General features: G+C 63.9%; 3 protein-coding genes across 4 annotated transcripts in view; 1 reads left to right on the top strand and 2 right to left on the bottom strand.

Moving 5' to 3' along the window:
- The window catches only part of AAAS (aladin WD repeat nucleoporin), a 66144-nt gene extending 56933 nt beyond the window's left edge, over window positions 1-9211 (top strand). The window contains exons 3-17 of one of the 2 annotated variants that reach the window (XM_061347239.1): window positions 354-481; window positions 990-1045; window positions 2081-2172; window positions 2803-2849; window positions 3107-3205; window positions 3467-3610; window positions 3707-3827; window positions 4561-4685; window positions 4805-4865; window positions 4946-5036; window positions 5153-5246; window positions 7010-7077; window positions 7548-7629; window positions 7965-8049; window positions 9045-9211. In XM_061347239.1, coding sequence (XP_061203223.1) covers window positions 354-481; window positions 990-1045; window positions 2081-2172; window positions 2803-2849; window positions 3107-3205; window positions 3467-3610; window positions 3707-3827; window positions 4561-4685; window positions 4805-4865; window positions 4946-5036; window positions 5153-5246; window positions 7010-7077; window positions 7548-7629; window positions 7965-8049; window positions 9045-9173 — 1422 coding nt within the window. In that variant the 3' untranslated portion in view covers window positions 9174-9211. The remainder of the gene's footprint in view (window positions 1-353; window positions 482-989; window positions 1046-2080; window positions 2173-2802; window positions 2850-3106; window positions 3206-3466; window positions 3611-3706; window positions 3828-4560; window positions 4686-4804; window positions 4866-4945; window positions 5037-5152; window positions 5247-7009; window positions 7078-7547; window positions 7630-7964; window positions 8050-9044) is intronic. The other variant, XM_061347240.1, reaches the window with a different exon arrangement.
- Window positions 9212-10829: 1618 nt separating this feature from the next.
- MYG1 (MYG1 exonuclease) lies at window positions 10830-15572 on the bottom strand. Its single transcript, XM_061347236.1, has 7 exons — window positions 15405-15572; window positions 14883-14995; window positions 14115-14274; window positions 13882-14031; window positions 13677-13799; window positions 11625-11806; window positions 10830-11040 (listed from the first exon to the last, which is right to left on the bottom strand). Exons 1-7 carry the CDS (start codon window positions 15570-15572, stop codon window positions 10830-10832), a joined length of 1107 nt encoding a protein of 368 aa, XP_061203220.1.
- A 1346-nt stretch (window positions 15573-16918) lies between these two features.
- The window catches only part of VDR (vitamin D receptor), a 32990-nt gene continuing 23350 nt past the window's right edge, over window positions 16919-26558 (bottom strand). The window contains exons 4-10 of the mRNA XM_061347235.1: window positions 25120-25250; window positions 20947-21131; window positions 20200-20320; window positions 19289-19457; window positions 18556-18707; window positions 18182-18298; window positions 16919-17187 (exon numbers count right to left, since the gene is read on the bottom strand). Of these exons, the coding sequence (XP_061203219.1) occupies window positions 16928-17187; window positions 18182-18298; window positions 18556-18707; window positions 19289-19457; window positions 20200-20320; window positions 20947-21131; window positions 25120-25250 (1135 nt within the window). The 3' untranslated portion in view covers window positions 16919-16927. The remainder of the gene's footprint in view (window positions 17188-18181; window positions 18299-18555; window positions 18708-19288; window positions 19458-20199; window positions 20321-20946; window positions 21132-25119; window positions 25251-26558) is intronic.

The raw sequence follows: 26558 nt of genomic DNA, 5'->3' as shown, positions 1-26558 counted from the left end.
GGCCCCGTTCAGCCCCGGTCCCATTGAGCCCCTGCCCCATTCAGCCCCGGGCCCATCTCATGCACGGTCCCATTGAACCCCTGCCCCATTCATCCCCGGCCCCATTGAGCCCCGGCCCATTCAGCCCCAGTCCCATTCGAGCCCTGGCCCCATTCAGCTCCGGCCCGTTCAGCCCCGGTCCGATTCAACCCCTGCCCCATTGAGCCCCGGCCCATTCATCCCCGGCCCCATTCAGCCCCAGTCCCATTCCAGCCCTGGCCCCATTCAGCTCCGCCCCGTTCAGCCCCGGCCCCATTCACCCCCCGCCCCATTCAGCCCCGGCCCCGTCCCTCTCCCCCCTGCGCTGCCCGCAGCTCCCGGCCCTGCCCGTCCTCAGCCTGCCCCGGGATGCGCTCAAGGCGCCCTCGCGGCCGGAGCTCAGCTCCCGCCCGGCCTTCATCCACCAGCGGGAGGCGCTGTGGAAGCGGTGCCTCGGGGCCTGGTGAGTGCGGGAGCGGGGCAGAGGGGGGAGAGCCTGAAGGGGGGACCTGAGAGCAGCTCCAGAGCCTAAAGGGGCTGCAGGGAACCTGGAGAGGGGCTTGGGACAAGGGATGCAGGGACAGGGCAAGGGGAATGGCTTGAACCTGCCCGAGGGGAGACTGAGCTGAGCTCTTAGGCAGAAGCTCTTCCCTGTGAGGGTGCTGAGGCGCTGGCACAGGGTGCCCAGAGAAGCTGGGGCTGCCCCATCCCTGGCAGTGCTCAAGGACACAGGGGCTTGGAGCACCCTGCAACAGTGGAAGGGGTCCCTGGGGCCGGATTGGAGCTGGATTGGAGCTTTGGGGCCCCTTCCACCCAATCCAGGCTGGTTTAAACCGGGGCTGAGCCCCCTGGGTGTCCACGATGCACCCAGGAGGGCAGGGGGTTGCAGGCCCCGGTGTGGGTTTGGGTTCAGGGCTGGGGCTGGGGTGGGTTTTGGGTCCCTGCAAGGGCTGATGGAGCTCTCGGTGCAGGCGGGAGCTGGGGCTCTGCGGGGTCCTGAGGGAGCTCAGCAGCGCCGAGGAGGAGGGTGAGTGCCTGGAGCTCCATTGAGCTCCCTTGGGTCCCTTCACCCCCATCCCTGCTGCAGGAGCTCCATTGAGCCCCCTTGGGTCCCTTCATCCCCATCCCTGCTGCAGGAGCTCCCTTGGGTCCCTTCATCCCCATCCCTGCTGCAGGAGCCCCCTTGGGTCCCTTCATCCCCATCCCTGCTGCAGGAGCTCCCTTGGGTCCCTTCATCCCCATCCCTGCTGCAGGAGCTCCCTTGGGTCCCTTCATCCCCATCCCTGCTGCAGGAGCCCCCTTGGGTCCCTTCATCCCCATCCCTGCTGCAGGAGCTCCCTTGGGTCCCTTCATCCCCATCCCTGCTGCAGGAGCCCCCTTGGGTCCCTTCATCCCCATCCCTGCTGCAGGAGCTCCCCTTGGGTCCCTTCATCCCCATCCCTGCTGCAGGAGCTCCATTGAGCCCCCTTGGGTCCCTTCATCCCCATCCCTGCTGCAGGAGCTCCCTTGGGTCCCTTCATCCCCATCCCTGCTGCAGGAGCCCCCTGGGTCCCTTCATCCCCATCCCTGCTGCAGGAGCCCCCTTGGGTCCCTTCATCCCCATCCCTGCTGCAGGAGCTCCCTTGGGTCCCTTCATCCCCATCCCTGCTGCAGGAGCCCCCTTGGGTCCCTTCATCCCCATCCCTGCTTCAGGAGCTCCCAGCCTCTCTCTGCAGCCCCCACTGGTGCTGGTGCTGGTGCTGGTGCTGATGCTGGTGCTGGTGCTGGTGCTGATGCTGGTGCTGGTGCTGGTGCTGGTGCTGGTGCTGGTGCTGGTGCTGATGCTGGTGCTGGTGCTGGTGCTGGTGCTGGTGCTGATGCTGGTGCTGGTGCTGGTGCTGGTGCTGGTGCTGATGCTGGTGCTGATGCTGGTGCTGGTGCTGGTGCTGATGCTGGTGCTGATGCTGGTGCTGATGCTGGTGCTGGTGCTGATGCTGGTGCTGATGCTGGTGCTGGTGCTGGTGCTGATGCTGGTGCTGATGCTGGTGCTGATGCTGGTGCTGATGCTCCCTGTGTCCTGCAGGGCTGCGATGGCTCAAGTCGGGCTCCAGCTCGGTGCTGGCCCTGTGCCGCTGGCTCTCCTCACTGCACGGCTCCTTGTTCCCACACCTCTCCGTGAGCCTGCCTTTGATGGGGAATGAGGGATGGACACCCCTATGGGGGAGCTGGGGGGCACTGGGATGAGGGATGGACACCCCTATGGGGGAGCTGGGGGGCACTGGGATGAGGGATGGACACCCATGGGGAGCTGGGGTGGTGAGGGATGGACACCCCCATGGGGGAGCTGGGGGGCACTGGGATGAGGGATGAGGGATGGACACCCCTATGGGGGAGCTGGGGGGCACTGGGATAAGGGATGGACACCCCCATGGGGGAGCTGGGGGACACTGGGATGAGGGATGGACACCCCCATGGGGGAGCTGGGGGGCACTGGGATAAGGGATGGACACCCCCATGGGGGAGCTGGGGGGGCACTGGGATAAGGGATGGACACCCCCATGGGGGAGCTGGGGGGACACTGGGATGAGGGATGAGGGATGGACACCCCTATGGGGAAGCTGTGGGGGGGGGTACTGGGATGCAGGATGCGGGATGGACACCCCTATGGGGGAGCTGGGGGGGGGGCACTGGGGCAGCAGGGATGGGGATGGAGGTGGAAGCGGGGTTTGGATGCTTTGGGGTCCCCCCTGCTCACCAGAGGCGGGTGCAGAGCTCCCAGCTCCGTGTCCATCCCTGTCCCTGCAGCTGACCAGTGAGGACATGATCGCTGCCTTCTCCCAGGCCGTGGACTGGTGAGTGCTGAGCTCCAGGGCTGGGGTTCAGGATGGGGACCCCCCCCCCCCAATTGGAGGTGCTCAGCCTCCCCCCACACAGCCCCATTGCCTCTGGCTGCCCCATGGTGGGAGCCAGCATCAGTACTGGGAAACCCCTCCCCATCCGGGGCTGAGCACAGGGAATGGGCCCATTCGGCAGCACTGGGGCTCTGGACCCCCTCCCTTCCATGGGGGCTCTGGGGCTGCCCCATTGCCAGGACCCCCTCACCCCCCAGGGCCGGCTGCAGCATCCGGGCCTTCGCCTGGCACCCCCACACCAGTAAGTTCGCTGTGGCTCTGCTGGACGACTCCATCCGCGTCTACAACTCCAGTAGGTGAGGCTTGGGGTACCCCCATTTCCACCATTCCCATCCACATCCAATGCGTTCTGACCCCCCCCGCCCCAGTGCTCCTCTCCCCATCCCCACATCTCCCATCCCCTTGCCCAGTGTGGGGCTGTGGGTGATGCATGGGAGCCTCCATCCTTGAGGTGTCCACACCAGGGCCGCGTCCCCCCCCATTCCCATTGATGCTTCAGGGCCCCCCCCTTGCACTCAATGCTATGGGAGGCCTGAGCTGTGCTCCTGCCCTGGCAGTGCCACCATCCCCTCGCTGAAGCATCGCCTGCAGAGGAACGTGGCCGCGCTGGCCTGGAAGCCGCTCTGCGCCTCCATCCTCGCCGTCGCCTGCCACGGCTGCGTCCTGCTCTGGCACCTGGACCCCACCTCCCTCTCCACCAGGTGGGGGCACCCCAATGCCCCCCCCCTTCCTCTCCACCCCATGGTGCGGTTGAGGCAGCACAAGGGGGCTGAGCCCTGCTCTGCTCCCCCCTGCAGGCCCTCATCCGGCTGCGCTCAGGTCCTGGCGCACCCCGGCCACAGCCCCGTCACCAGCCTGGCCTGGGCGCCCAGTGGGGACCTCCTGCTCTCGGCGTCACCGGTGGACACGGCCATGCTGGTGAGTACGGGCCAGTGCTCCCAGTCCCGGTGCTGCACTGGGGACCTGGACCCTGTGAATCCTCATGGAGGGCTGGAAGACCTGCTCTTAGTGTTCTTATGGGGGTATTTGGGGCAAATCAATGCCAGACACAACCACACACTGGTACCTATGCTTAACCTGATCAAATGGTGTGAGATCTCTTATTGTCACACGCTATCAGGAGTCTCTTTGCAAAGAGTCCTTGAGTTCAATAGCACAGCAGAAAACAGCTCCAGGTTCCCACATCTGTGACATGCTTTGGTTGAGTTCATGCTGATCCATGCAGGGAAGCTGATGGTTATCATGGGAATCCCATCCCAGCCTCCGCAGCTCCCTCGGGCTCTGCTCCCATCCCAGCCCTGTTTCCCGTCCCTCTCCTCGCTGGGGTCCTCCTCTCCCCATTCACTGCCTGTGAAACGCTTGGGTGCTGCCACCCAATGAATGGAGCTGCTTCATCACAGGCACCAGGGTGAGGGAGATGCTGGGGAGCACCCAGTGAAAGGAACCAGCGTGGAGCAGCCCCAGTGCCTAAAGGGGCTGCAGGGAACCTGGAGAGGGGCTGGGACAGGGCAAGGGGAATGGCTTGAACCTGCCCGAGGGGAGACTGAGCTGAGCTCTGGGGCAGAAGCTCTTCCCTGTGAGGGTGCTGAGGGGCTGGCACAGGGTGCCCCATCCCTGTCCACACCATCCCCATCCTCATTGTCCCCTCCAGGTGTGGGACGTGTCCACCGAGAGCTGCGTGCCCCTGCAGTGCTTTGGAGGCGGGGGGGTCACCTACTTGGCCTGGTCTCCCGATGGCAGCAAGGTGCTGGCAGCCACCCCCTCGGCCGTGTTCAGGTGAGCTCCAGCCCTTGGCATCGCTTCCGTCCCCACCTCGCTGCTCCCATTCCCATTGCACCACTGGTGATGATGGGAGGGGGGGGGGATCCATTCCCATCCTCTCTGCCCCCCTGCAGGGTGTGGGAGGCGCAGATGTGGACGTGCGAGCGCTGGCCCACCATCACCGGGCGCTGCCAGGTACCCCCCCTTCATCCCTGCCCCATTGCCAGCCCCACACACCCCACAGCGGGTGCTGATGTGGGTCCTGCGCCCCACAGACCGGGTGCTGGAGCCCTGATGGCAGCCGCTTGCTCTTCACCGTGCTGGGGGAGGCCGTTATCTACTCCCTGTCCTTCTCCGAGTACCGAGGTGAGGCCATGGGGGGGTCGGACCCCCCCCCTATTGAGTTGCTTCTTGCTCCTAAAGGCCCCAAAGTGGGGGTCCCAGTGCAGGGGATCCGGAGCTGAGCGGGGTTTGTCCCCCAGGGGAGATGCAGGGGCAAGTGGGAGGCTCCAAAACGGCTTCCATCGTGGCGGACCTGTCCGAGACCACCTTCGAGACGCTCTATGGGGAGGAGAGGTGGGTCTGGCCCTGCTGGTGGCACTGGGGAGCATGGGGGGGGGTCTGTGCCCTGTGCCCCATCCCAGTGCTGGGCTCTCACTGCTGCTCCTGCAGGGTGGGAGGTTGGCCTGCTGGTGGCATGGGGAGCATGTGTGCCCATCCCATGTGCTGGGCTCTCACTGCTGCCCATGCAGGGTGGGAGGAGAGGTGGGTCCGGCCCTGCTGGTGGCACTGGGGAGCATGGGGGGGGTCCGTGCCCCATTCCCCATCCCAGTGCTGGGCTCTCACTGCTGCCCCTGCAGGGTGGGAGGAGAGGTGGGTCCGGCCCTGCTGGTGGCACTGGGGAGCATGGGGGGGGTCCGTGCCCCATTCCCCATCCCAGTGCTGGGCTCTCACTGCTGCCCCTGCAGGGTGGGAGGAGAGGTGGGTCCGGCCCTGCTGGTGGCACTGGGGAGCATGGGGGGGGTCCGTGCCCCATTCCCCATCCCAGTGCTGGGCTCTCACTGCTGCCCATGCAGGGTGGGAGGAGAGGTGGGTCCGGCCCTGCTGGTGGCACTGGGGAGCATGGGGGGGGGTCCATGCCCTGTGCCCCATCCCAGTGCTGGGCTCTCACTGCTGCCCATGCAGGGTGGGAGGAGGTGGGTCGGCCCTGCTGTGGCACTGGGGAGCATGGGGGTTGCCCTTGCCTCCAGTGCTGGGCTCTCACTGCTGCCCATGCAGGGTGGGAGGAGAGGTGGGTCCGGCCCTGCTGGTGGCACTGGGGAGCATGGGGGGGTCCGTGCCCCATTCCCCATCCCAGTGCTGGGCTCTCACTGCTGCTCCTGCAGGGTGGGAGGAGGGTGGGTCGGTGGTGGCCTGGGGAGCATGGGGGGGCTGCCTGTGCCCCATCCCAGTGCTGGGCTCTCACTGCTGCTCTGCAGGGTGGGAGGAGAGGTGGGTCCGGCCCTGCTGGTGGCACTGGGGAGCATGGGGGGGTCTGTCCCCATTCCCCATCCCAGTGCTGGGCTCTCACTGCTGCCCCTGCCCATGCAGGGTGGGAGGAGAGGTGGGTCCGGCCCTGCTGGTGGCACTGGGGAGCATGGGGGGGGTCTGTGCCCCATTCCCCATCCCAGTGCTGGGCTCTCACTGCTGCCCATGCAGGGTGGGAGGAGAGGTGGGTCCAGCCCTGGTGATGGCACTGGGGAGCATGGGGGGGGTCCATGCCCCATTCCCCATCCCAGTGCTGGGCTCTCACTGCTGCTCCTGCAGGGTGGGAGGAGAGGTGGGTCCGGCCCTGCTGGTGGCACTGGGGAGCATGGGGGGGGTCCTGTGCCCTGTGCCCCATCCCAGTGCTGGGCTCTCACTGCTGCCCATGCAGGGTGGGAGGAGAGGTGGGTCCGGCCCTGCTGGTGGCACTGGGGAGCATGGGGGGGGTGCCCCATTCCCCATCCCAGTGCTGGGCTCTCACTGCTGCTCCTGTCCCTGCAGGGTGGGAGGAGAGGTGGGTCCGGCCCTGCTGGTGGCACTGGGGAGCATGGGGGGGGTCCGTGCCCCATTCCCCATCCCAGTGCTGGGCTCTCACTGCTGCTCCTGCAGGGTGGGAGGAGAGGTGGGTCCGGCCCTGCTGGTGGCACTGGGGAGCATGGGGGGGGTCTCCCATCCCATGCTGGGCTCTCACTGCCCTGCAGGGTGGGAGGAGAGGGGGTCCGGCCCTGCTGGTGGCACTGGGGAGCATGGGGGGGGGTCCGTGCCCCATTCCCCATCCCAGTGCTGGGCTCTCACTGCTGCTCCTGCCCATGCAGGGTGGGAGGAGAGGTTCACTCCATGGTGTGGGACCCCACGGGGGAGCGGCTCGCAGCCATCATCCGAGGTGAGGAGCTGGGCTCGGACCCCATCCCAGTTCCCCCCCTGGTTCCAACTGGACCCAGTCCCAGGCAGGGTCTCCCAGTTCCTGCTGGAGCCCAGCTGGGCCCCATGGCTCCAGGGATAACGGAGCCATTCAGGATGTTTGAGGGGCACTGGGATGCGGTTCTGGGGGTGCTGCTGCCTCGGGCAGGGGGGAACCCAAGGCTGGGTCCAAGCTTGGTTTAAAGACATTGGGGGGCCCCCACAGCTGCCACCCTCTGCCCTACACAGATCCTGCAGGGTCTGGGTGCAGAAACTGGGCTGGATGGGAAACAAGCCCTGCATTGGGAGTGATGGGGCCCCATAGGAGCCCCCGATCCCTCCCTACCCAAAGCATGGAGCTGGGGCTCAGTCCCTGAAGGGTCCTTGGGGGGCCCCATGAGGACTCCAATGGACGAGGGGACCCCCCCTGCTCCTCCCTCCCTCCCTTTGCAGGCAGCCCCGATGCAGCCGGGACCCAGACGATCGTGGCCCTGTTCCGGACCCGCAACAGCCCCGTGTTCGAGCTCCTGCCCTGGTGCGTGTGGGGCTGGGGGTGCGGGGACACTGGGAGGGGTTCACTGGGGCTGCCCCATCCCTGCAGTGCTCAAGGCCAGGTTGGACACAGGGCTCGGAGCACCCTGCTCCAGTGGAAGGGGTCCCTGGGGCTGGATTGGGGCTTTCAGGTCCCTTCCTTCTGCTCCTTCACCCCACAACCGGTTGTGCTTTGGCCCCCTCATCCATTCCCCACCTCAGCCCCATTGCTCCGGGTCCCCTGCAGGCCCCGACCCTCTCCTCCTGCCCATAGCCCCCCATTGACACCAGTGCCCCCCCATGGCCGTGCTCTGATCTCGCCTCTCCTCTCCCCTGCAGCGGGTTCCTGCGGGGCGAGCGCGATGCTGAGCCCCAGCTCATCGCCTTCCACCCCTGCTTCCACAAGGGAGCTCTCCTGACGGTGGTGAGTGGGGCTCAGGGACCCAAAACCCTGCCTGGGGTCCCCCAAAGCCCTTCCTGGGTCCCCAAAGCCCTTCCTGAGACCCCAAAACCCTTCCTGAGGCCCCAGAGCCCTTCCTGGGGTCCCCAAAGCCCTTCCTGAGACCCCAAAACCCTTCCTGAGGCCCCAGAGCCCTTCCTGGGTCCCCAAAGCCCTTCCTGAGGCCCCAGAGCCCTTCCTGGGGTCCTAAAGCAATTCCTGGGATCCCCCAAAGCCCTTCCTGGGGTCCCCAAAGCCCTTCCTGGGGTCCCCCAAAGCCCTTAATGGGGTCCCCCAAGCCCTTCCTGGGGTCCCCAAAGCCATTCCAGGGGTCCCCAAAGCCCTTCCTGGGGACCCCAAAGCCCTTCCTGGGCTCCCAAAGCCCTTCCTAGGGTCCCCCAAAGCCCTTCCTGGGGTCCCCAAAGCCCTTCCAGGGGTCCCAAAGCCCTTCCTGGGGTCCCCAAAGCCCTTCCTGGGCTCCCCAAAAGCCCTGCCTGGGTCCCCAAAAGCCCTTCCAGGGGTCCCCAAAGCCCTTCCTGGGTCCCCAAAGCCCTTCCTGGGGTCCCCAAAGCCCTTCCTGGGGTCCCCAAAGCCCTTCCAGGGGTCCCCCAAAGCCCTTCCTGGGGTCCCCAAAGCCCTTCCTGAGGTCCCAAAGCCCTTCCTGGGGTCCCCAGAGCTCTTCCTGGGCTCCCCCAAAGCCCTTCCAGGGGTCCCCAAAGCCCTTCCTGGGGCCCCAAACCCCTGTGTGGGGTCTTAAAGCAATTCCTGGGTCCCCAAAGCCCTTCCTGGGGTCCCCACTGCTGTTCCCAGGGGACATCAATCCAATGGGTGAAGAGGGATGTGGAACCCCCCCATGAATGCAGTGAGCAGTAGTGGGGGGGGGGACGGGACACAGGTCCTTACTGGGACGCACTGGGACCGCTGCATCCCCTGGGATGCCGAACTCCCGCTGCCCCCCATCCCCTGCCTCCCTCCCGCAGTGCTGGTCCACGGGCACCATCAGCCACATCCCCCTGTTCTTCATCAGCGCCCATGGGCCCTGCCCCAGCCCCGGGCCCGGCCTGGCCAGCACCAGCGTGCGGGAGCAGCCGCTCTTCTCGGAGCTCTGATGGGATCCACGTCCTCCTCCAGGGACCCAGCGCGGCCTCGGGGGGCTCCAGCCCCTCCTCAGGGGCTCGGTGCTCGCATTAAAGCCGGGGCTTTCTTCCTCCCCATGGGACAAAGGGCGATGGGTTCGGGGTGCAATGGAGGAGGTTGGGGTGCTCCATCCCTGGCCGGGTTGGACACAGGGGTTTGGAGCCCTCTGCTCCGGTGGAAGGGGTTGGTGCTGGTGAACCCCAAACCCAGCCCAGCACTGCAGAGGTGGTGGGGAGCAGATGGGTCCCCCCCCGGTGCCCCCAGCAGGGATGGGTAAATCCTGGATTACACATGGATAATCCATGGGATTACGCTGCAGTCGCTGGGTTACAGCCCAGGGAAGGGATGAGGGGGAGAGCATGGGGACCCCCAGTCCTCCCCCATCACACCCAATCCTCCATCACCCCCAATCCTCCCCCTTCACCCCCCAGTCCTCCCGCATCACCCCCAGATCCTCCCCCATTGCCTCCCAATCCTCCCCCATGACCCTCCAATCCTCCTGCATCACCCCAAATCCCCCCCCATTGCTCCTCAATCCTCCCCCATGACCCCCCACTGATCCTCCCCCATGACTCTCCAATCCTCCCACATCACCCCCAGATTCTCCCCCATTGGCCCCCAGTCCTCCCCCATCATCCCCAATCCTCCCCCATCCCCCCAATCCTCCCCATTACCCCCACCCCATCACCCGCAATCCTCCCCCATCACCCCCAATCCCCCATCCCCCCCAATCCTCCTGCATCACCCCCAATCCTCCTCCGTCACCCCCAATCCTCCTGCATCACCCCAAATCCTCCCCCATCACCCCCAGATCCCCCCCCATCACCCCCAATCCTCCCCCATCACCCCCAGATCCCCCCCCCATCACCCCCAATCCTCCCCCATCACCCCCAGATCCTCCCCCATCACCCCCCCATCCCCCAATCCTTCCCCATCCCCCCCAATCCCCCATCACCCCCAATCCCCCAAATCGTCCCCCATCCCCCCCACCCCAAGGACCCAGGGCAGTCAATGGGATACGAACCCCTCCGATGCCTGGGCCAGAGCCGGACCCCCCTTGCCCCAGCCCCAGCTCAGAGCTCGGTTCCCATCTCCTCCTCCTCCTGCTCCGGTGCTGGCAGCGGGGCCCGGGGCAGCGCCCGCAGGTACCGGAGCTGCAGGCGGCTGCGGGCCCGGCTCCTCCGGACCTGCCTCCCGACACAGAGCAGCAGGGCCCCGAGCCAGGCGCCCATGGCCGCCAGCACCGCGGGGTCCGGGGCCCGCGCCGGCCCCTCCGCGCTGCCGTTGTGGCCGCTGCTACCGGGGGGCAGCGGTGGGGGGGGGCAGCGGGGCCCTATGGAGCCGTGGGGCAGCAGCAGCAGCAGCACCAGCAGCAGGAGCCGCGCTGTCCCCATGGCGACCTGGAGCGAGGGGGGAGCCGCGTTCTCCCCCTTCCTCTCTGCTGCTGGGTGCATGGGGGGGGAGCAGGAGCCCAGCACCCTAAGGACCCCCCCCATTGCATTGAATGGGGTTGGGAACCAGCAGACACAGGAGTGGGAACAAAGCCTTGTTTGGGCTCGCAGCATCCCCACATCGGGATGAGGGGCGATGCCCCCAGCCCCATGACAACGACCCCGTTCCATACAGCATCAAAGGGTCCCTTTGGGGGTGCGGGTACCAGGAGGGGCCTCCTGCCCCCCGCGCTGCTCCAGTGTCCTCCGGGCCATCTCCAGGGCCCCCTCCCGTGTGCGGTGGCCCCCGATGAAGCCGCTGGCGTGCACGAAGACGCAGCCGGGGATGCCGGAGAGCCGGGATAGCGCCGCATCCCGGAGACCGCGCCAGGGCTCGGGCAGGGGCAGGCTGCGGGGGGGGGCAGAGGTCAGAGCCTGCTCCTAGGGATGGGGATGGGGATGGGAATAGGGATGGGGATGGGAATGGGGCTGGGAATAGGGATGGGGCTGGGGATGGGGTCGGGAATGGGAATGGGGCTGGGGCTGGGGAATGGGGATAGGAATAGGGATGGGAATGGGGCTGGGAATGGGCATGGGGCTGTGGAATGGGGATGGGAATGGGGCCGGGAATGGGGCTGGGAATGGGGCCGGAATGGGGTTGGGAATGGGGCTGGTGGCTGGGAATGGGGCCGGAATGGGGTTGGGAATGGGGCTGGGAATGGAGCTGGGGCTGGGGCTGGGGCCGGAATGGGGCTGGGGGCCGGGAATGGGGCCGGGGGCCATGGGGCTGGGGCTGGGAATGGGGCTGGGAATGGGGCTGGGGATGGGGGCTGGGGGCCGGGAATGGGGCTGGGGGCCGGGAATGGGGCTGGGAATGGGAATGGGGCTGGGGATGGGAATGGGGCTGGGGATGGGGCTGGGGCTGGGAATGGGGCTGGGGATGGGGCTGGGGCTGGGAATGGGGCTGGGGCTGGGGCGGGGGCTGGGGCTCACCGGCTGCGGAAGGAGTGCGGCGCCGTGGGCACGCTCTGCACCCGCCACTGCCCGGCCCGGTCCGGGAAGAGCACCAGGAGCAGCGGCTGCGGCAGCGCCAGCTCCCGCTCCAGGCGGAAAAGGAGCTCCTGCCACGGGCACCCGGCCTGAGGCAGCTCCAGCACTGACCCACTGCTGTCCACCTGCAGGGGGGGAAACATGGGGTTATGGGGGGACATGGGGGGGAAACAGGGGGGGCAAAGAGTGGGGGGCGGGGAGCGGGGGGGCATGGGGAAAGGGGAAAGCAGGGGTCATGGGGGGGACATGGGGGGAAGCAGGAGGGGCATGGGGGGGGACATGGGGGGAAGCAGGGATCATGGGGGGGACATAGGGGGCAAAGAGTGGGGTCATGGGGGGAAGCAGGGGGGGCATGGGGGAAACAGGGGTCATGGGGGAGGCACAGGGGGGACATGGGGGGGAAACAGGGGCCATGGGGAGGACGGAGGGGAAACAGAGGGGACATGGGGGGGAAAGAGGGAGGCACGGTGGGGAAACGGGTCATGGGGGGCAAAAAGGGGGATCATGGGGGAAATGGGGGGGCATTGGGGGAAACGGGGGTCATGTGGAGGCACGGGGGGGTCATGGGAGGGAAACGGGGGATACAGGGGGAAACAGGGGACATGGGGGGGTCATGGGGGGAAAGGGGGACATAGAGAAACGGGGGGGTCACGGTGGGGACATGGTGGGGACAGAGGGGACACCAGGGGTCACAGAGGGACACGGGGGGGTCATGGGGGTCCTGCCCCGTGCCTCAGTTTCCCCACACGCACCTCACTTTGAGCAGGTCTCCCTGGGGGTGCATGAGCAGGGGAGGGGGGGAGCAGGGGGAGGTGATGTGGGGTGCACAGAGAGGTGGGGTGGGTGGGCACGGGGGGATCTGGTGTGCGGCTGTGAGTGGGTGCATAGGGGACAGGAGAGGGGCATGGATGTGTGTGACGATAGAGGGGTGCTGGAGGGGTGAGGGGAGAGTGCAGGGCTCTGTGTAAGGATATAGGGGTACAGGGGGGTGCAGGGCCATGTGTAAGGATATAGGGGTGCAGGGCTCTCTGTAAGGATATAGGGGTGCTGGATGGGTGCAGGACCATGTGTAAGGATACAGGGGTGCAGGGACATGTGTAAGGATATAGGGGTGCTGGATGGGATGCAGGGCTGTGTGTAAGGATATAGGGGTGCTGGAGGGGTGCAGGGCTGTGTGTAAGGATATAGGGGTGCAGGGCTGTGTGTAAAGATATAGGGGTACAGGGGGGTGCAGGGCTGTGTGTAAGGATATAGGGGTGCAGAGGGGGTGCAGGGCCATGTGTAAGAATATAGGGGTGCTGGAGGGTGCAGGGCTCTGTGTAAGGATATAGGGGTGCAGGCGGGTGCAGGGCTGTAAGGATACAGGGGTGCAGGGCTGTGTGTAAGGATATAGGGGTGCAGGGGGGGTGTAGGGCTGTGTGTAAGGATACAGGCGTGCAGGACCATGTGTAAGGATACAGGGGTGCAGGGCTGTGTGTAAGGATATAGGGGTACAGGGGGGTACAGGGCCATGTGTAAGGATACAGGGGTGCAGGCTGGTGCAGGGCTGTGTGTAAGGATATAGAGGTGCTGGAGGGGTGCAGGGCTGTAAGGATACAAGGGTGCAGGGCTGTGTGTAAGGATATAGGGGTGCAGGGCTGTGTGTAAGGATATAGGGGTGCAGCACTGTAAAGATACAGGGGTGCAGGGCTGTGTATAAGGATATAGGGGTGCAGGGCTGTGTGTAAGGATATAGGGGTGCTGGAGGGGTGCAGGGCTGTGTGTAAGGATATAGGGGTGCAGGTGGGTGCAGGGCTGTGTATAAGGATATAGGGCTGCTGGAGGGGTGCAGGGTCATGCGTAAGGGTAGAGAGGTGCAGGGCCTTGTAGAGGGATATGGGGCGCAGGGGCCACCCTGGGCCATGCAGGGATGTCCACCCGGGGTGAACCTACCCCCTCCTCACCACACTGCTCCCCCCTAACCTCTGACCCCCCCCAGAGCCCCCCAATGATCACCTCAAAGCGGCGCTGGATGCTCTCATGCACCAGTGCCCGCGCCGGCAGCCAGCTCCGTCTGCAATGGTCCAGGCGCTCCAGGAACTCGCTGCGCACCAGCTCCATGGCCCGCTGGAACCCGGCCTTGGGGGGGGGGACACAACACACACACACATAACAGGGGGGCTGAGGGGTGGCCCAGCCAGGGGGGTGCCCCCATCCCCACCTCCGTGTCCTGGTCGGGCTCGTTCCAGAGCGGGTTGAGGCGCCCAACGCGGGCACTGAGGGTGCTGCTCAGGGCATAGCGGGGCTCCCCCTCCGCCTGCGCGATGCCGTTGTCGATGGCATCGATCTCCTCCACGAAGCTCTCGTAGAGCTGGGGATAAAGGGGGGCTCTGTGCTATGGGGTGCCCCCTGTTCGCAGGGGGAGATCCCCCCCCCCGTCCAGAGCCTCCCTACCTGGTCATAGAGCGCAGCCACCTCGGGGCTGTCCTCCGGCTGCCCCAGCAGCTCGGCCAGGATCTGGGAGCCAAAGTGGCAGTAAATGAGCCCGGCGCTGCTGAGCTTCGTGCTCCAGGGCTTGTCCGGCCGGAGGCTCCGCATGGAATGGGTGAAGGACCTGTAGGGCCATGCGGGCAGGGATGGAAGGGACCTCAAAGCCCCCCTCTGCTGCTGCATTGGCCCCTTGGAGCAGGGATGGAGCCTGTGGGTGCTGCTGCGTTGCTGGAGCTCAGCTCCTCTCTCTGGTATGGATCTGATCGGGGCCGATGGCCCCAGCTCCGGGTGGGGTTGAGCCCGGTTTGCTCATCCCTGTTGGCAAACGGTGTCGGGACCTGGCTCCGCGTCTGCCAGCGCTTGCATCAGGTTGGTCTGAGGATGTGTGCTGGGGTGAGGCCATCGCTTGGGAACGAGGGCACAGCCTGAGCCGGGCTGGTGGCAAACAGAGCCACAGGAGGTGGAGCAGAACCGCAGAGGGGTTTGGGTTGAAGGGACCTTAAAGCTCCTCCAGCCCCAATCCAGCCCCAGGGACCCCTTCCACTGGAGCAGGGTGCTCCAAGCCCCTGTGTCCAACCTGGCCTTGAGCACTGCCAGGGATGGGGCAGCCACAGCTTCTCTGGGCACCCTGTGCCAGCGCCTCAGCACCCTCACAGGGAAGAGCCTAAGATCCATTGTGGGACCCCCCTAGGACCCAGGGGACCCCGCTGCGGGTGCAGGGGGGGGTCTCACCTCTGGTGATGGTCATAGCGGTGCCGCTCGGGGTCGTACTCCGCCCCCACATCCACCACGACCTCGCACTGCGCCAGGCGCTGCGGGTCCCGGGTGCGCAGCACCTCCGCGTCCTGCGGGGGATGGGGGGGAACGTTGGGGAGCCCGGAGGGTGGGGACGGGACCCCCAGGACCTGCCCCTGGTGAGAACAGGGACCATGAGGGGCACTGAGAGCTTAAGGGAGACCCCAAGGGGAGGGCCTGAGGGTGCCTGTGTGCCCTGACAGGGACTGGGAACACAGCGGGGGCCGCCGGGTGGGACCAGAGACCGCAGAGAGGGGCTGGGGACACAAACGGGCCTCGCCCGGAGGAACCGAGGGACCAAAGGGCGGCCTTAGGGTGGGACCAGGACCCCAGAGCGGGGCCGTGGGTCTGAAGGGGACACAAAGGCGGGAGCGGGGCCCTCAGGGTGCGACCGGAGACCCTAAGGAGGGATTGGGCCCAGGGTGCGGCGCCGCTGAGGTGGCTCCGGTTCCTCCGTACCCGGAAGCGCGGCAGCAGCCGCAGGAGCACGCACGCCAGGGCCTCATCGCAGTGGAAGGTCCCGTCGTGGGTCCCGATGCGCGGCGCGGCTCCGGTACCGGTACCGGCCCCGACACAAGCCCCGGCGGCGGCCATGAGGCGGGAGGCGCGGCGCATCGCACTGCGCATGCGTCATCCCCTGCGCGCCTGGCCGTGCCTCAGTCTGCGCATGCGTCAACCCCGCCCCGCTGCCTTGACTCCGCCCCCGCCGCTCTGCGCATGCGCAGCTCCACCCAGCCGCTGCACATACCCCCCCAACACACGCCCTGGCGTCATCACGCATGCGTCAGTCGCCCCGCCCAGATGGCAGCGGGAGTAAGCGCTACGTGAGACGGGGTGGAGCCAATGGGCGGTGGGAGGGGGCGGAGCCAGGGGTGGAGCCAATGGGCGCGAATTCCCGGAAGCCACGCCCCCTCCGCCGGGTACACGTGAGCAGGCGGACACGCGGCCACAGACACGTGCTGACGGGACACACGTACACATGGGACACGTGCACACACAGCACACGTGCACACACACATGTACACACAGGACATACACGTACACACAGGACATGCATGTGCACGGACACGTGTCCACACACACATGTACAGACAGGGCGTGCACACAGAACATAAACATGCACACACATGTACACACAGGACTTATGCACACACACGTACACACGAGACATACATGTGCACACACACGTACACATGGGACATTCATGTGCACACACATGTACACACGGGACATTCATGTGCACACACACGCACACATAAACCATACATGTGCACACACACGTACACACAAGACACGTGTGCACACAACATACATGTGCGCGCACACGCACACACACATATGTACACACGGGACACGTGTACACACACATGCCCCCGCCTCTTCCCCTCCCCTCCCCGCAGCACCCCCCGGACGCGCAGCGCCGGCGCCGTTGGAGCCAGTTTATTTGCAAGGAGGGAGCTGGGGCCGGGGGCTGGGGGGGGGGGCGCGGGGCTCCCCCCGGTACCGGGAAGGGGGGGGGGGGGGGGGGGATGGAGGAAGAGCAGCCTCCGGTGCCGAGCCCCAGCCCCATGATGGGCTCGCACCCCGGGACCACGAATTGGGGCTCACCCGGTGGTTACCGTGGGGCTGAGGACAAACGTCCCCTTCACAGCAGCCCCCGGCACCCTCAACCGGTGCCTCCCTCGGTGATGGGGGGCAGAGGACGGCGCTGCCCCCCCCCCCATCCAGAACCACCCCGGGGCGCTTCTCCCTCCATGTCTCAGGTCAAGAAGAGACCGGGGGGCAGCTCGGCCTCGGGGTGCCCCTAAAGGGAGAAGTCACCGCGGCAGAGGGCAGGGAAGCTGCTCAGGGAACAGAGAGAAACCCCCCAGGGACCCGGCTCTGTCACTGCGGTGCTGAGGCCACAAAGCGGCACCTCCAACACCGCACAACCCGAGCCCCTACGGGCTCTGGATGGATCCCGGTGTCCGTCGGGGGCCCGCTCAGGCGATGTCGTTGCCGAAGACCTCGAGGACGAGCGGGGTGAGCTGCATGCTGTGCTGCGGCTGGAAGGAGAGGCAGCGGTACTGCCGCGAGTGCTCCTCGTTGAGGCTCCGCAGGTCCGCCAGCTTCTGGATCATCTTGGCGTAGAGCAGGCGGCTGCCGGGCGGAGGGTGCCGGCAGCGGATGTAGCTCTGCAGGATCTCGGAGAGCCGGTCCTGGAGGGACTCCACCAGCGCCGTGTCCTGCACGCCCGGGCGGTCTGCGGGGAGCGGAGGAGCGGTGATGCCCTCCCTGCTCCCAATGGCCCCGGAGCAGGGGCAGGGGCAGGGAAAGGGAGAGCGTGGGGACACCGAAGCCGTAAGGGAAGGGTGGTGTTAGGAGGACAACACTGAACCCATAAGGGAAGGGTGGCATTATGGGGACAACACTGAACCCATAAGGGAAGGGTGGTGTTAGGGGGACAACACTGAACCCATAAGGGAAGGGTGGTGTTATGGGGGAACACTGAACCCATAAGGGAAGGGTGGCGTTAGGGGGACAACACTGAACCCATAAGGGAAGGGCGGCGTTATGGGGACAACACTGAACCCATAAGGGAAGGGTGGTGTTATGGGGACAACACTGAACCTATAAGGGAAGGGTGGTGTTATGGGGACAACACTGAACCCATAAGGGAAGGGTGGTGTTATAGGGACAACACTGAACCCATAAGGGAAGGGTGGCGTTATAGGGACAACACTGAACCCATAAGGGAAGGCTGGCATTATGGGGACAACACTGAACCCATAAGGGAAGGGTGGCGTTAGGGGGACAGCACTGAACCCATAAGGGAAGGGCGGTGTTATGGGGACAACACTGAACCCATAAGTGAAGGGTGGCATTAGGGGGACAACACTGAACCCATAAGGGAAGGGCGGCGTTATGGGGACAACACTGAACCCATAAGTGAAGGGTGGCATTAGGGGGACAACACTGAACTCATAAGGGAAGGGCGGCGTTGTGGGGACAACACTGAACCCATAAGGGAAGGGTGGCGTTAGGGGGACAGCACTGAACCCATAAGGGAAGGGCGGCGTTGTGGGGACAACACTGAACCCATAAGGGAAGGGTGGCGTTAGGGGGACAGCACTGAACCCATAAGGGAAGGGCGGTGTTATGGGGACAACACTGAACCCATAAGGGAAGGGTGGCATTATGGGGACAGCCCCAAAACCCATCAGCTCAGCGATGCAGGGGGATGAGCGTGCTCCTACCTGGGGACAGGATGCAGATGGCCATGAGCAGCACGTGCTCCTCCTCATGAAGGTTCAGCTTCTTCAAGCCCACCTGGAATTTGATGAGCGGCTCCAGCAGGTCCATGTTGTGGCCAGCTGGGAAGAGAACGGACCCTTTAGTATGGCCTGATCGGGATCAGGATCCCCCACTGCTGAGGGATGCGCGTGGAGCCATTGGGTCCCATTGCCGGACGCAGAGGTGTCCCTAAGGGCTCAGAGATGGGCGCTGGCGCTGGGACAGCACCGAGCTGTGGGTACCACAGCCTGCAGCGCATCCCTGTGGGATGCAGGGGTCAGGCAAAGGGGATGCTCCTCAGCCCGCAGCGAGCAGGAGGGGCTCTGGCAGCCCTCACCTTGGGTGACGTCGCTGATCCTGTACTTGAAGTCGTTGCTGCCGCAGGTCCAGGTCATGTCCTCGAGGGTGAAGGACTGGTTGGAGCGCAGCATGATCACCTCGATGGCGCTGGACTTGAGCAGCACGATCTGGTCCTCGGCTGCCAGGTCCCTGCGCAGGGGGAGAGGCTGAGGTTGAGGCCTCAGAGAGTGGGGAGCAGAAACCTGCCACCCATAGAGCGTGGAGCCATGGGATGGGTTGGGATGAAGGGAGCTTAAAGCACATCCAGGGACCCCTTCCACTGGAGCAGGGGGCTCCAAGCCCCTGTGTCCAACCTGGCCTTGAGCACTGCCAGGGATGGGGCAGCCACAGCTTCTCTGGGCACCCTGTGCCAGCGCCTCAGCACCCTCACAGGGAAGAGCTTCTGCCTAAGAGCTCAGCTCAGTCTCCCCTCGGGCACGTTCAAGCCATTCCCCTTGCCCTGTCCCAAGCCCCTCTCCAGGTTCCCCGCAGCCCCTTTAGGCACTGGAGCTGCTCCACGCTGGTTCCTTTCACTGGGTGCTCCCCAGCATCTCCCTCACCCCGGTGCCTGTGATGAAGCAGCTCCATTCATTGGGTGGCAGCACCCAAGCATTTCACAGGCAGTGAATGGGGAGAGGAGGACCCCAGCGAGGAGAGGGCCAGGAAACAGGGCTGGGATGGGAGCAGAGCCCGAGGGAGCCGCGAAGGCTGGGATGGGATTCCCGTCTCACCTGAAGCCCGGGATCATCTTGGCGAAGCCGATCACCTTCTGGATGCTGTAGCTCACCAGGTCGGCCAAGTGGGGGAGCATGGAGAGCTGCGAGAAGTCGGCGTTCATGGAGGAGGTGTCATCATGTTCCTCCAGGACCAGGTTCGAGAGCATCTGCGGCTCCACAGGCTCTGAGGGCAGAGGGGACCCCGGAGGTAGGGGTGATGTTAGGGATGAAGGGAACGGTGCCCATCCTGCAGCGATGGGGCTGGGAGCCTTCCTGAGCCAACAGCATCCAGGTATCACAGTACCACAGTATCCCAGTATCCCAGTATCCCAGTATCACAGTATCACAGTATCCCAGTATCCCAGTATGATAGAGATCAGAAGGGACCCCAAAAGCTCATCCAGTCCAATCCCCCTATGGAGCAGGAACACCCAGATAAGGTTACACAGGAACGTGTCCAGGCGGGTTTTGAATGTCTCCAGAGAAGGAGACCCCACAGCCTCCCTGGGCAGCCTGGTCCAGTGTTCTGTCACCTCACTGAGAAGGAGTTGAAGTGGAACCTCTTGTGTTCCAGTTTGCACCCATTGCCCCTTGTCCTGTCATTGTTTGCCACTGAGAAGAGCCTGGCTCCATCCTCGGGACACTCCCCCTTTATATATTGATATACACTGATAAGGTCACCCCTCAATCTCCTCCAAACTATAGAGACCCAGCTCCCTCAGTCTTCCTCATAAGGGAGATGCTCCACTCCCTTCATCATCTGAGTTGCCTACTGGAAGGGGTTTGTGCCCCCAAGAAGCCTTTGCAGCACCCCCAGGAGCGTCTCCCAGTCAAATGAGCTCCTCAGAAGGGGTCGGACAAGGGGCCACGGTGGGGTGAAGCCGCTGCCCTTCTCCCCCATCACCTATGGAGAGGCGAGGTGGTACCTGGGAACGCGCTGAAGGCATCGGAGCCAAAGAGGTCCCCGGAGTCCTCTGACAAGTCCTGGGGGAGGATGGAGGGGGCCCTCGCTGCCCCCTTGTTGCCAGGGCTGCTCCTCACGGGGGGCTGGAAGGGAGAGGAGGATGTGAAGGGGAGCAGAGGGTCAGGGAGGGGATCCTGCCCCTCTGCCCTGCTCTGTGGGACCCCGCTCGCAGCACTGGGGGCAGCTCTGGTGTCTTTAGAGAGGCTGGAGCTGGTCCAGAGGAGGCCACGAGGATGCTCAGGGGCTGGAGCAGCTCCCATAGGAACCAGGCTGAGAACACTGGGGCTGGAGCAGAGAAGCTGCATGGAGAGCTCAGAGCAGCTTCCAGTGCCTGAAGGGGGTACAAGGATTCTGGAGAGGGACCTGCATCAGTGACCGGAGCAATGGGACAAGGGGTGATGGGTTCAGACTGGAACAGGGGAAGCTCACATTGGAGATAAGGGAGAAGAGGGTGGTGGGACACTGGGATGGGCTGAACGAAGGTTTGGATGCCCCATCCCTGGCAGTGCTCAAGGACACAGGGGCTTGGAGCACCCTGCTCCAGTGGAAGGGGTCCCTGGGGCTGGATGAGCTTTAAGCTCCCTTCATCCCAGTGCAGTCCATGCAGAGCGGGGCTGATGGAGCACTTTGCCATGGGTCACTCCTGGGCTCTGTAAACTGCCCCCGATGAGGAGCAGTGGATGAAGGGTTTGGAGCACACGGGACGTACCCGGAACTTGGTGAAGTCGGCGTAGGTGGGGTCGTAGGTCTTGCGATGGGCCTCGAGCAGGACGTCGATGACCTTCTGCTGCTCCTCCGAGAGCCGGGGCTTGAGGCTCTCCCTTAGCGCCTCCTCCTCCTTGCGCTTCAGGATCAGCTCCCGCTTCCTCTGCACCTCCTCATCCGTCAGGATGACTGCAGGGAGCGGGGCAGGCGCTCAGCACCCGCTGCATCCCCATCGCCCCCTCCAGCACCAACGCTTCGTCAGCCCCATCCCGCTCCTGTCACCCCCTCTCTTTACAGCCCATGGGGTGCTGTTGGGTGACGCTGGGTGCAGGGAGGCCACCCAGGGTGCTGCGCTGTTTGCTCTGTGCTCCCAAGTGGAAGGAGCCCGCATGGATCGGGCCAGCGGGTTCATCCCGCTCCATTGCCCCACAACAGAGGGAGCTGTGACGCTGCAGTGCTGATAACCCGGGGTCTGCATCGTCACAAGGGTTTGCAAACTAAAGGGACACCGAAACGTCCTCCCAGGGCTGGGGATTTATGGCTATGTTCCGGGTGACAGCCTTGGCTTGGCCTCAAGGGCAATGCATGAGGCTGGGTGGAAAGAGCTGAAAGACCTGAGCAGCCCCATGGGGCTGGGAGGGAAGCAACAGGGACCCACATGGGACTCAGCTCCCATCCTTGTACCGGGCCCATCTTCCCACCAGCGTTCCTTAACACACCCCCAGCAGCAGCTCTGCACCTTTTACCCACCATCAGACACAGCCCCATGGGTGTTATCTGATGGCGAGGTGCTGCAGGGAGGGTTGGATGGGGGCGAGTCAAGGGGGATGATGGCAAAGGGCAGTGGGGACCACGGGCACAGGGCCGGGGGCATGGAACGTTCCTGTCCCTGCTCCTGCTCCCCCCTTTGCCAGAGGCCTTTTTCCAAGGTGCTCTCAAACTTGCACAATCTCAGCGGGGACTTGAAGGAATGGGAATAACCAAAGGGGTTGTTCCTGGGATCAGGACATTGTAGGGGGGACTGCTGGGGAGGGGGGGATGGGAAAGGAAGGAAGGGATGGGGAGGGAAGGAAGGGATGGGGAAGGGATGGGGAGGGAAGGGATGGGGAGGGAGGGATGGAGAGGGAAGGAAGGGATGGGGAGGGATGGGGAGAGAAGGGAGGGATGAGGAAGGACGGGAGGGAAGGGAAAGAAAGGAAGGGATGGGGAAGGAAGGAAGGGATGGGGAGGGAAGGAAGGGATGGGAAAGAAAGGAAGGGATGGGGAGGGAAGGGAGGGATGGGGAAGAAAGGAAGGGATGGGGAGGGAAGGGAGGGATGGGAAAGGAAGGGAGGGATGGGGAAGGAAAGGATGGGGAGGAAAGGAAGGGATGGGGAGGGAAGGGAGGGATGGGAAAGGAAGGAAGGGATGGGGAAGGAAGGAAGAGATGGGGAGGGAAGGAAGGGATGGGGAAGGGATGGGGAGGGAAGGGAGGGATGGGGAAGGGATGGGGAGGGAAGGGAGGGATGAGGAAGGAAGGAAGGGATGGGAAAGAAAGGAAGGGATGGGGAGGGAAGGAAGGGATGGGGAGAGAAGGGAGGAATGGGGCGGTTTGCCCTCTCCCATCCCAGTTCTCACTACAAAGCATGGGAGCACCGCATGGACGCTGCCCACCGCATCCCCGCCTGTCTCAAGGGGGAACAAGCAGCTCAGCGCCTGCCCCTTCCCACTTGAGCTTCCCAAGCCCTGGAGCGCTGCGGCCGCAGGCTCCTGGCCCAGCCGCAGCCGTGGCCGGGTCCCTGCGGGCTGCCCCGGCCCCAGGTCCATGCGGAGGCCGGGATAATCCCGCCCATCGCTTCCAGACAGGGGCTGGTCCCTGGGCAGACACCGCAGGGCGCAAGGGGAAGCCGCGGCCGACAGCGAGGGCAGCGCTGAGGGCTCGGCGGCCGGGATGGGGCTGCAGAGCGGGGGGTGATGGGGAGCAGCCTCGCACCCTCCAGCACCCACATCTGGAGCAAAGTGAACTTCAACTTGCGCTAAGGCCGGGGAATGGCTTTAACCTGCGAGGGGGGAGACTGGGATGGAGCTGGGGGAGCGTCAGGGTCCGGTGCAGCAGAAGCCACTCTGCGATTCTGGGATCCAGAGCACATCCATGCCGAGCATCACCCAAAGAGAACCCCGCAGCATCCCCGTGCTGGAGATGCGCTGCTCCCAGAGCCACCCAAAGGGAACCCTCTCCCAAAGGCAGCAGAAGCTGCATTCCCAAAGGCTCCGGCTCCTGCTCCCCGGCCCCGAGCTTCACCCTGCACCGATAACAGGCAGAAACCCACAAGTATTTGCTAACGTGGCTCTGGGGTGAGCCCAGGCTTGCGGCGGGGCTGCAAACCCTGCTCCAAGCCCATGGCCATGGCCATAACCTCGCTGCCCTCCGGCTCCCACCTCCAGTGGCTCCGGGGCCCTTGCTCTGCATCAATCCACACACAGGCTCCCTTTGCCTTTTGCACCTCTCTGACAAGCACCAGCTCCCCCCTCCCAGCCCATCACCGCAACCTCTGGTCCATGGACCTTGTGCTGGGGAAGGGACCCTGGAGGTGATGTCTATGCAGGGTCTGCACCAGAGCTCACATTAACACCAGCACAAGCTCTGCCTTCATCCTCCTCCTCTTCATCCCCATCCCACACTCTCACTTCTGCTTTGGACCACACAGATCCCATCAACAGAGGGCTCAAACTGACCCAGCCTTGCCCGTGGGCTCCCCATTGCCTTCAACAGCAGCCTAGGCAAGGCACAACCCCTCCTTGAGGCTGCAAAAGCCCTGATTCGACCTAAAAATACCAGCAGGACACCTCGGCCCTCATTTACCAGCAGCAAAGTCCACAGGAGGCTATTTTTAGGCTCCTTAGGTTAGGGCTTGCTCATCCGGTGCTGGTTTGATGGAGGGGTCGCTTACACGTTAACTCCTGCAGGCGCATCCCGGAGCCGGTGCAAGCACCACGGCTCCGATGGGTTCCCGGTTTTCCAACCTTTCCAGGTCATTTACCAGAGCAGATCCATGCATTGCCCTTGTTAGCAATGGCTGCACCAAGCAGAGCTCATTGACCTCAATCACCCAAACCAGATATGGGGAGCAATGAGGACCCCCTGAGCCTTCTCATCTGAACCCCCCAGGTCCCTCAGCCCTTCCCCATCACACTTGGGCTCCAGGCTCCTCAATGTCTCTGTTGGAATGAGGGGCCCTGAGCTGGACACAGGACATGGGTGCAAGTGGTCTATTCCATGGTCTTTGTGTCCCTATCTATGGCACATGGCTGCTATTGAAAAGATACAGGGATCAGAAGAGCAGGGATCTGCTCACTCTTTGGGACAATGGGAAATCCAGGCATTTCTGCCCTGCAAACACCTGGAAATTGGGGTTTTCTGGAGGACTCGGTGCTCTGATTGCACCTTAGGACATGGGAACTGTTTGCTCAGCATGGAAGAAAGGAGTCTCCATCTCCCAGACCTCCAGGTCCATCCATCATTCCAGTGACGTGCTGTTTGCAATGGCTCCAAGGTGCTCTGTTGGTTGGAAGCCTCCATGGAGGAACTGTGCCGAACCCATTGCCTTCTAAAGGCTGCTTATCTCAAAACATACCCGAAGAAAACAAATATTTGGAGCCCATTAAAGGGTGTTTGCATTGGGTTAAACCCCACTTTACTCCCCTTGGCTATTGACTCGAGTCGCTGCTGTGCACGGGGATGGATGGACCCGCGGGGCAGGAACAGGAGCCAAACACCAAGCCCAAAGAGGGATGTGGCTGAGTAAAACAGGGGCTGGGATGCAGGCAGGAGCATCCGCAGCCAGGTTGGATAAGGACAGAGGTGGGATGCGGGGATGCTCGCTTGCTGTAACAGGGAGTTAATCAGAAACAGCCCCGGATGCTCTCCCTGAGCCGATGCCCTCCGAGGGCCAGCAAAGGCAACTTGGCTCTGCTCAGAGCAGCTCCGCACCTCACTGAGCACCACAGCAACAGCCTCAACCATTAAACAAGCTCCTCTTAATCATTACCCACCACATCCCCTGCCCTTTGCATCCCCTTTGGGTCCTTGGAGGGCTCCCAAGCGCCCTCCTTCTGCACCGCGCGTTGAATGGGGAGGATAAAGGAGACGAGGGCATGAAGGTGGGGTGTTCCCATGGGATGCGGGCCCCATACTCACACTCTTTCATCATGCCAATGTCCACGCAGCGCTTGAGCCGGCAGGCCTGGCAGTGCCGCCGGTTGTCCTTGGTGATCTTGCAGTCCCCATTGAAGGGGCAGGTGAACATGGCTTTCCTCTTCATGCTTCTCCTGCGGAGAAAGGGAACAGAAACCATCCCGGGTCAAACCAGCACCACTGGGATGGTGCAAGGGGATGCTCTGAGCCCCGGGGGGAGATGCTGAGCACAAAACCAGCTCTCTGGGGAGCAAACCGCTAAGAGGATGCTGGCAGCATCTCTGAGCTGCTCAGCTCAGCTGGGTGCTGGAGGGGCTGGACCTGGCTGGGAGCATCCATGGGTTTGCTCTTAGAGGTCCAGGCATTGCTGGAGAGCAGGGAAAGGAGAACTTCTTCTGGTGTCCTCGGCATAAAAGGGACATGGAGCTGTTGAAACAAGCCCAGAGGAGGCCATGAGGATGCTCAGAGGCTGGAGCACCTCCTGCATGGAGACAGGCTGAGAAAGTTGGGGCTGTTCAGCCTGGAGCTGCGTGGAGACCTCAGAGCAGCTTCCAGTGTCTGAAGGGGGCTATAGGGATGCTGGGGAGGGACTCTTCATTAGGGACTGTAGTGACAGGACAAGGGGTGATGGGTTCAAACTGAAACAGGGGAAGTTTAGATTGGATCTAAGGAAGAAGTTCTTTGCTGTGAGGGTGCTGAGGCACTGGAATGGGTGCCCAGGGAGGTTGTGAATGCTCCATCCCTGGCAGTGTTCAAGGCCAGGTTGGACAGAGCCTTGGGTGCCCTGGTTTAGTGTGAGGTGTCCCTGCCCATGGCAGGGGTTGGAACTGGATGAGCTTCAGCTCCTTTCCAACCCTTAACTACTCTATGATTCTATAAGGCCACAGCCGAGGGGCTCAGCCTCAGTTTAAGCAGCTTTCCAGTTGGGAGCAGTACTTTGAAGGGTTGGAGAGAACCCTGCTCCCCCTCCAGCAGCAATGGGGAAAGCAGCGCTGCCATTAAACATTCACCAGCCTTTAGAGCCGGGCTTTACTGGGAGCAGGGAGGAAATCACAGTGCAGGGCTCAAGAGGGACCATAATAACCCCCTCCGGCAGAGCCGGCCCGTGCCACGTTAACCCTGCTGCCACGGGGGCTGTCAGCGCTCCAAGGACAAAGGGTCAAAGGCAGAGCTTGAGGGAACACTCAAAGTGGCCTCTGTGCAGGGGCATCCTGCCTGGTGGCCGCTAATGACACGTTACGGGCATAGCTGAGCCCTGCAGATGCCTCTGCTCTGGAGAGTGCTCCTCAAGCATCAGCAATAGGAGCTCGCCTCTCGTTTATAGGAGGTCCTAAGGGTGCCACCGGTGGTTTGAAGGTGAACAAGGCCTGGGTGCCTCCAGGCTGTGAGGCCAAGGGGTGAATGCAGCACAGAGGAGATGCGGTTCAGGAAGGACAGAGAGG

Source organism: Neopsephotus bourkii, unplaced genomic scaffold (assembly GCF_033783945.1).
Source record: "Neopsephotus bourkii isolate Nb327-2 ecotype Australia unplaced genomic scaffold, CSIRO-AGI_Nbou_v1 NB_309, whole genome shotgun sequence".
Classification (NCBI taxonomy): Eukaryota; Metazoa; Chordata; class Aves; order Psittaciformes; family Psittacidae; genus Neopsephotus; species Neopsephotus bourkii.
This window is presented reverse-complemented; position numbering and strand designations above follow the sequence as displayed.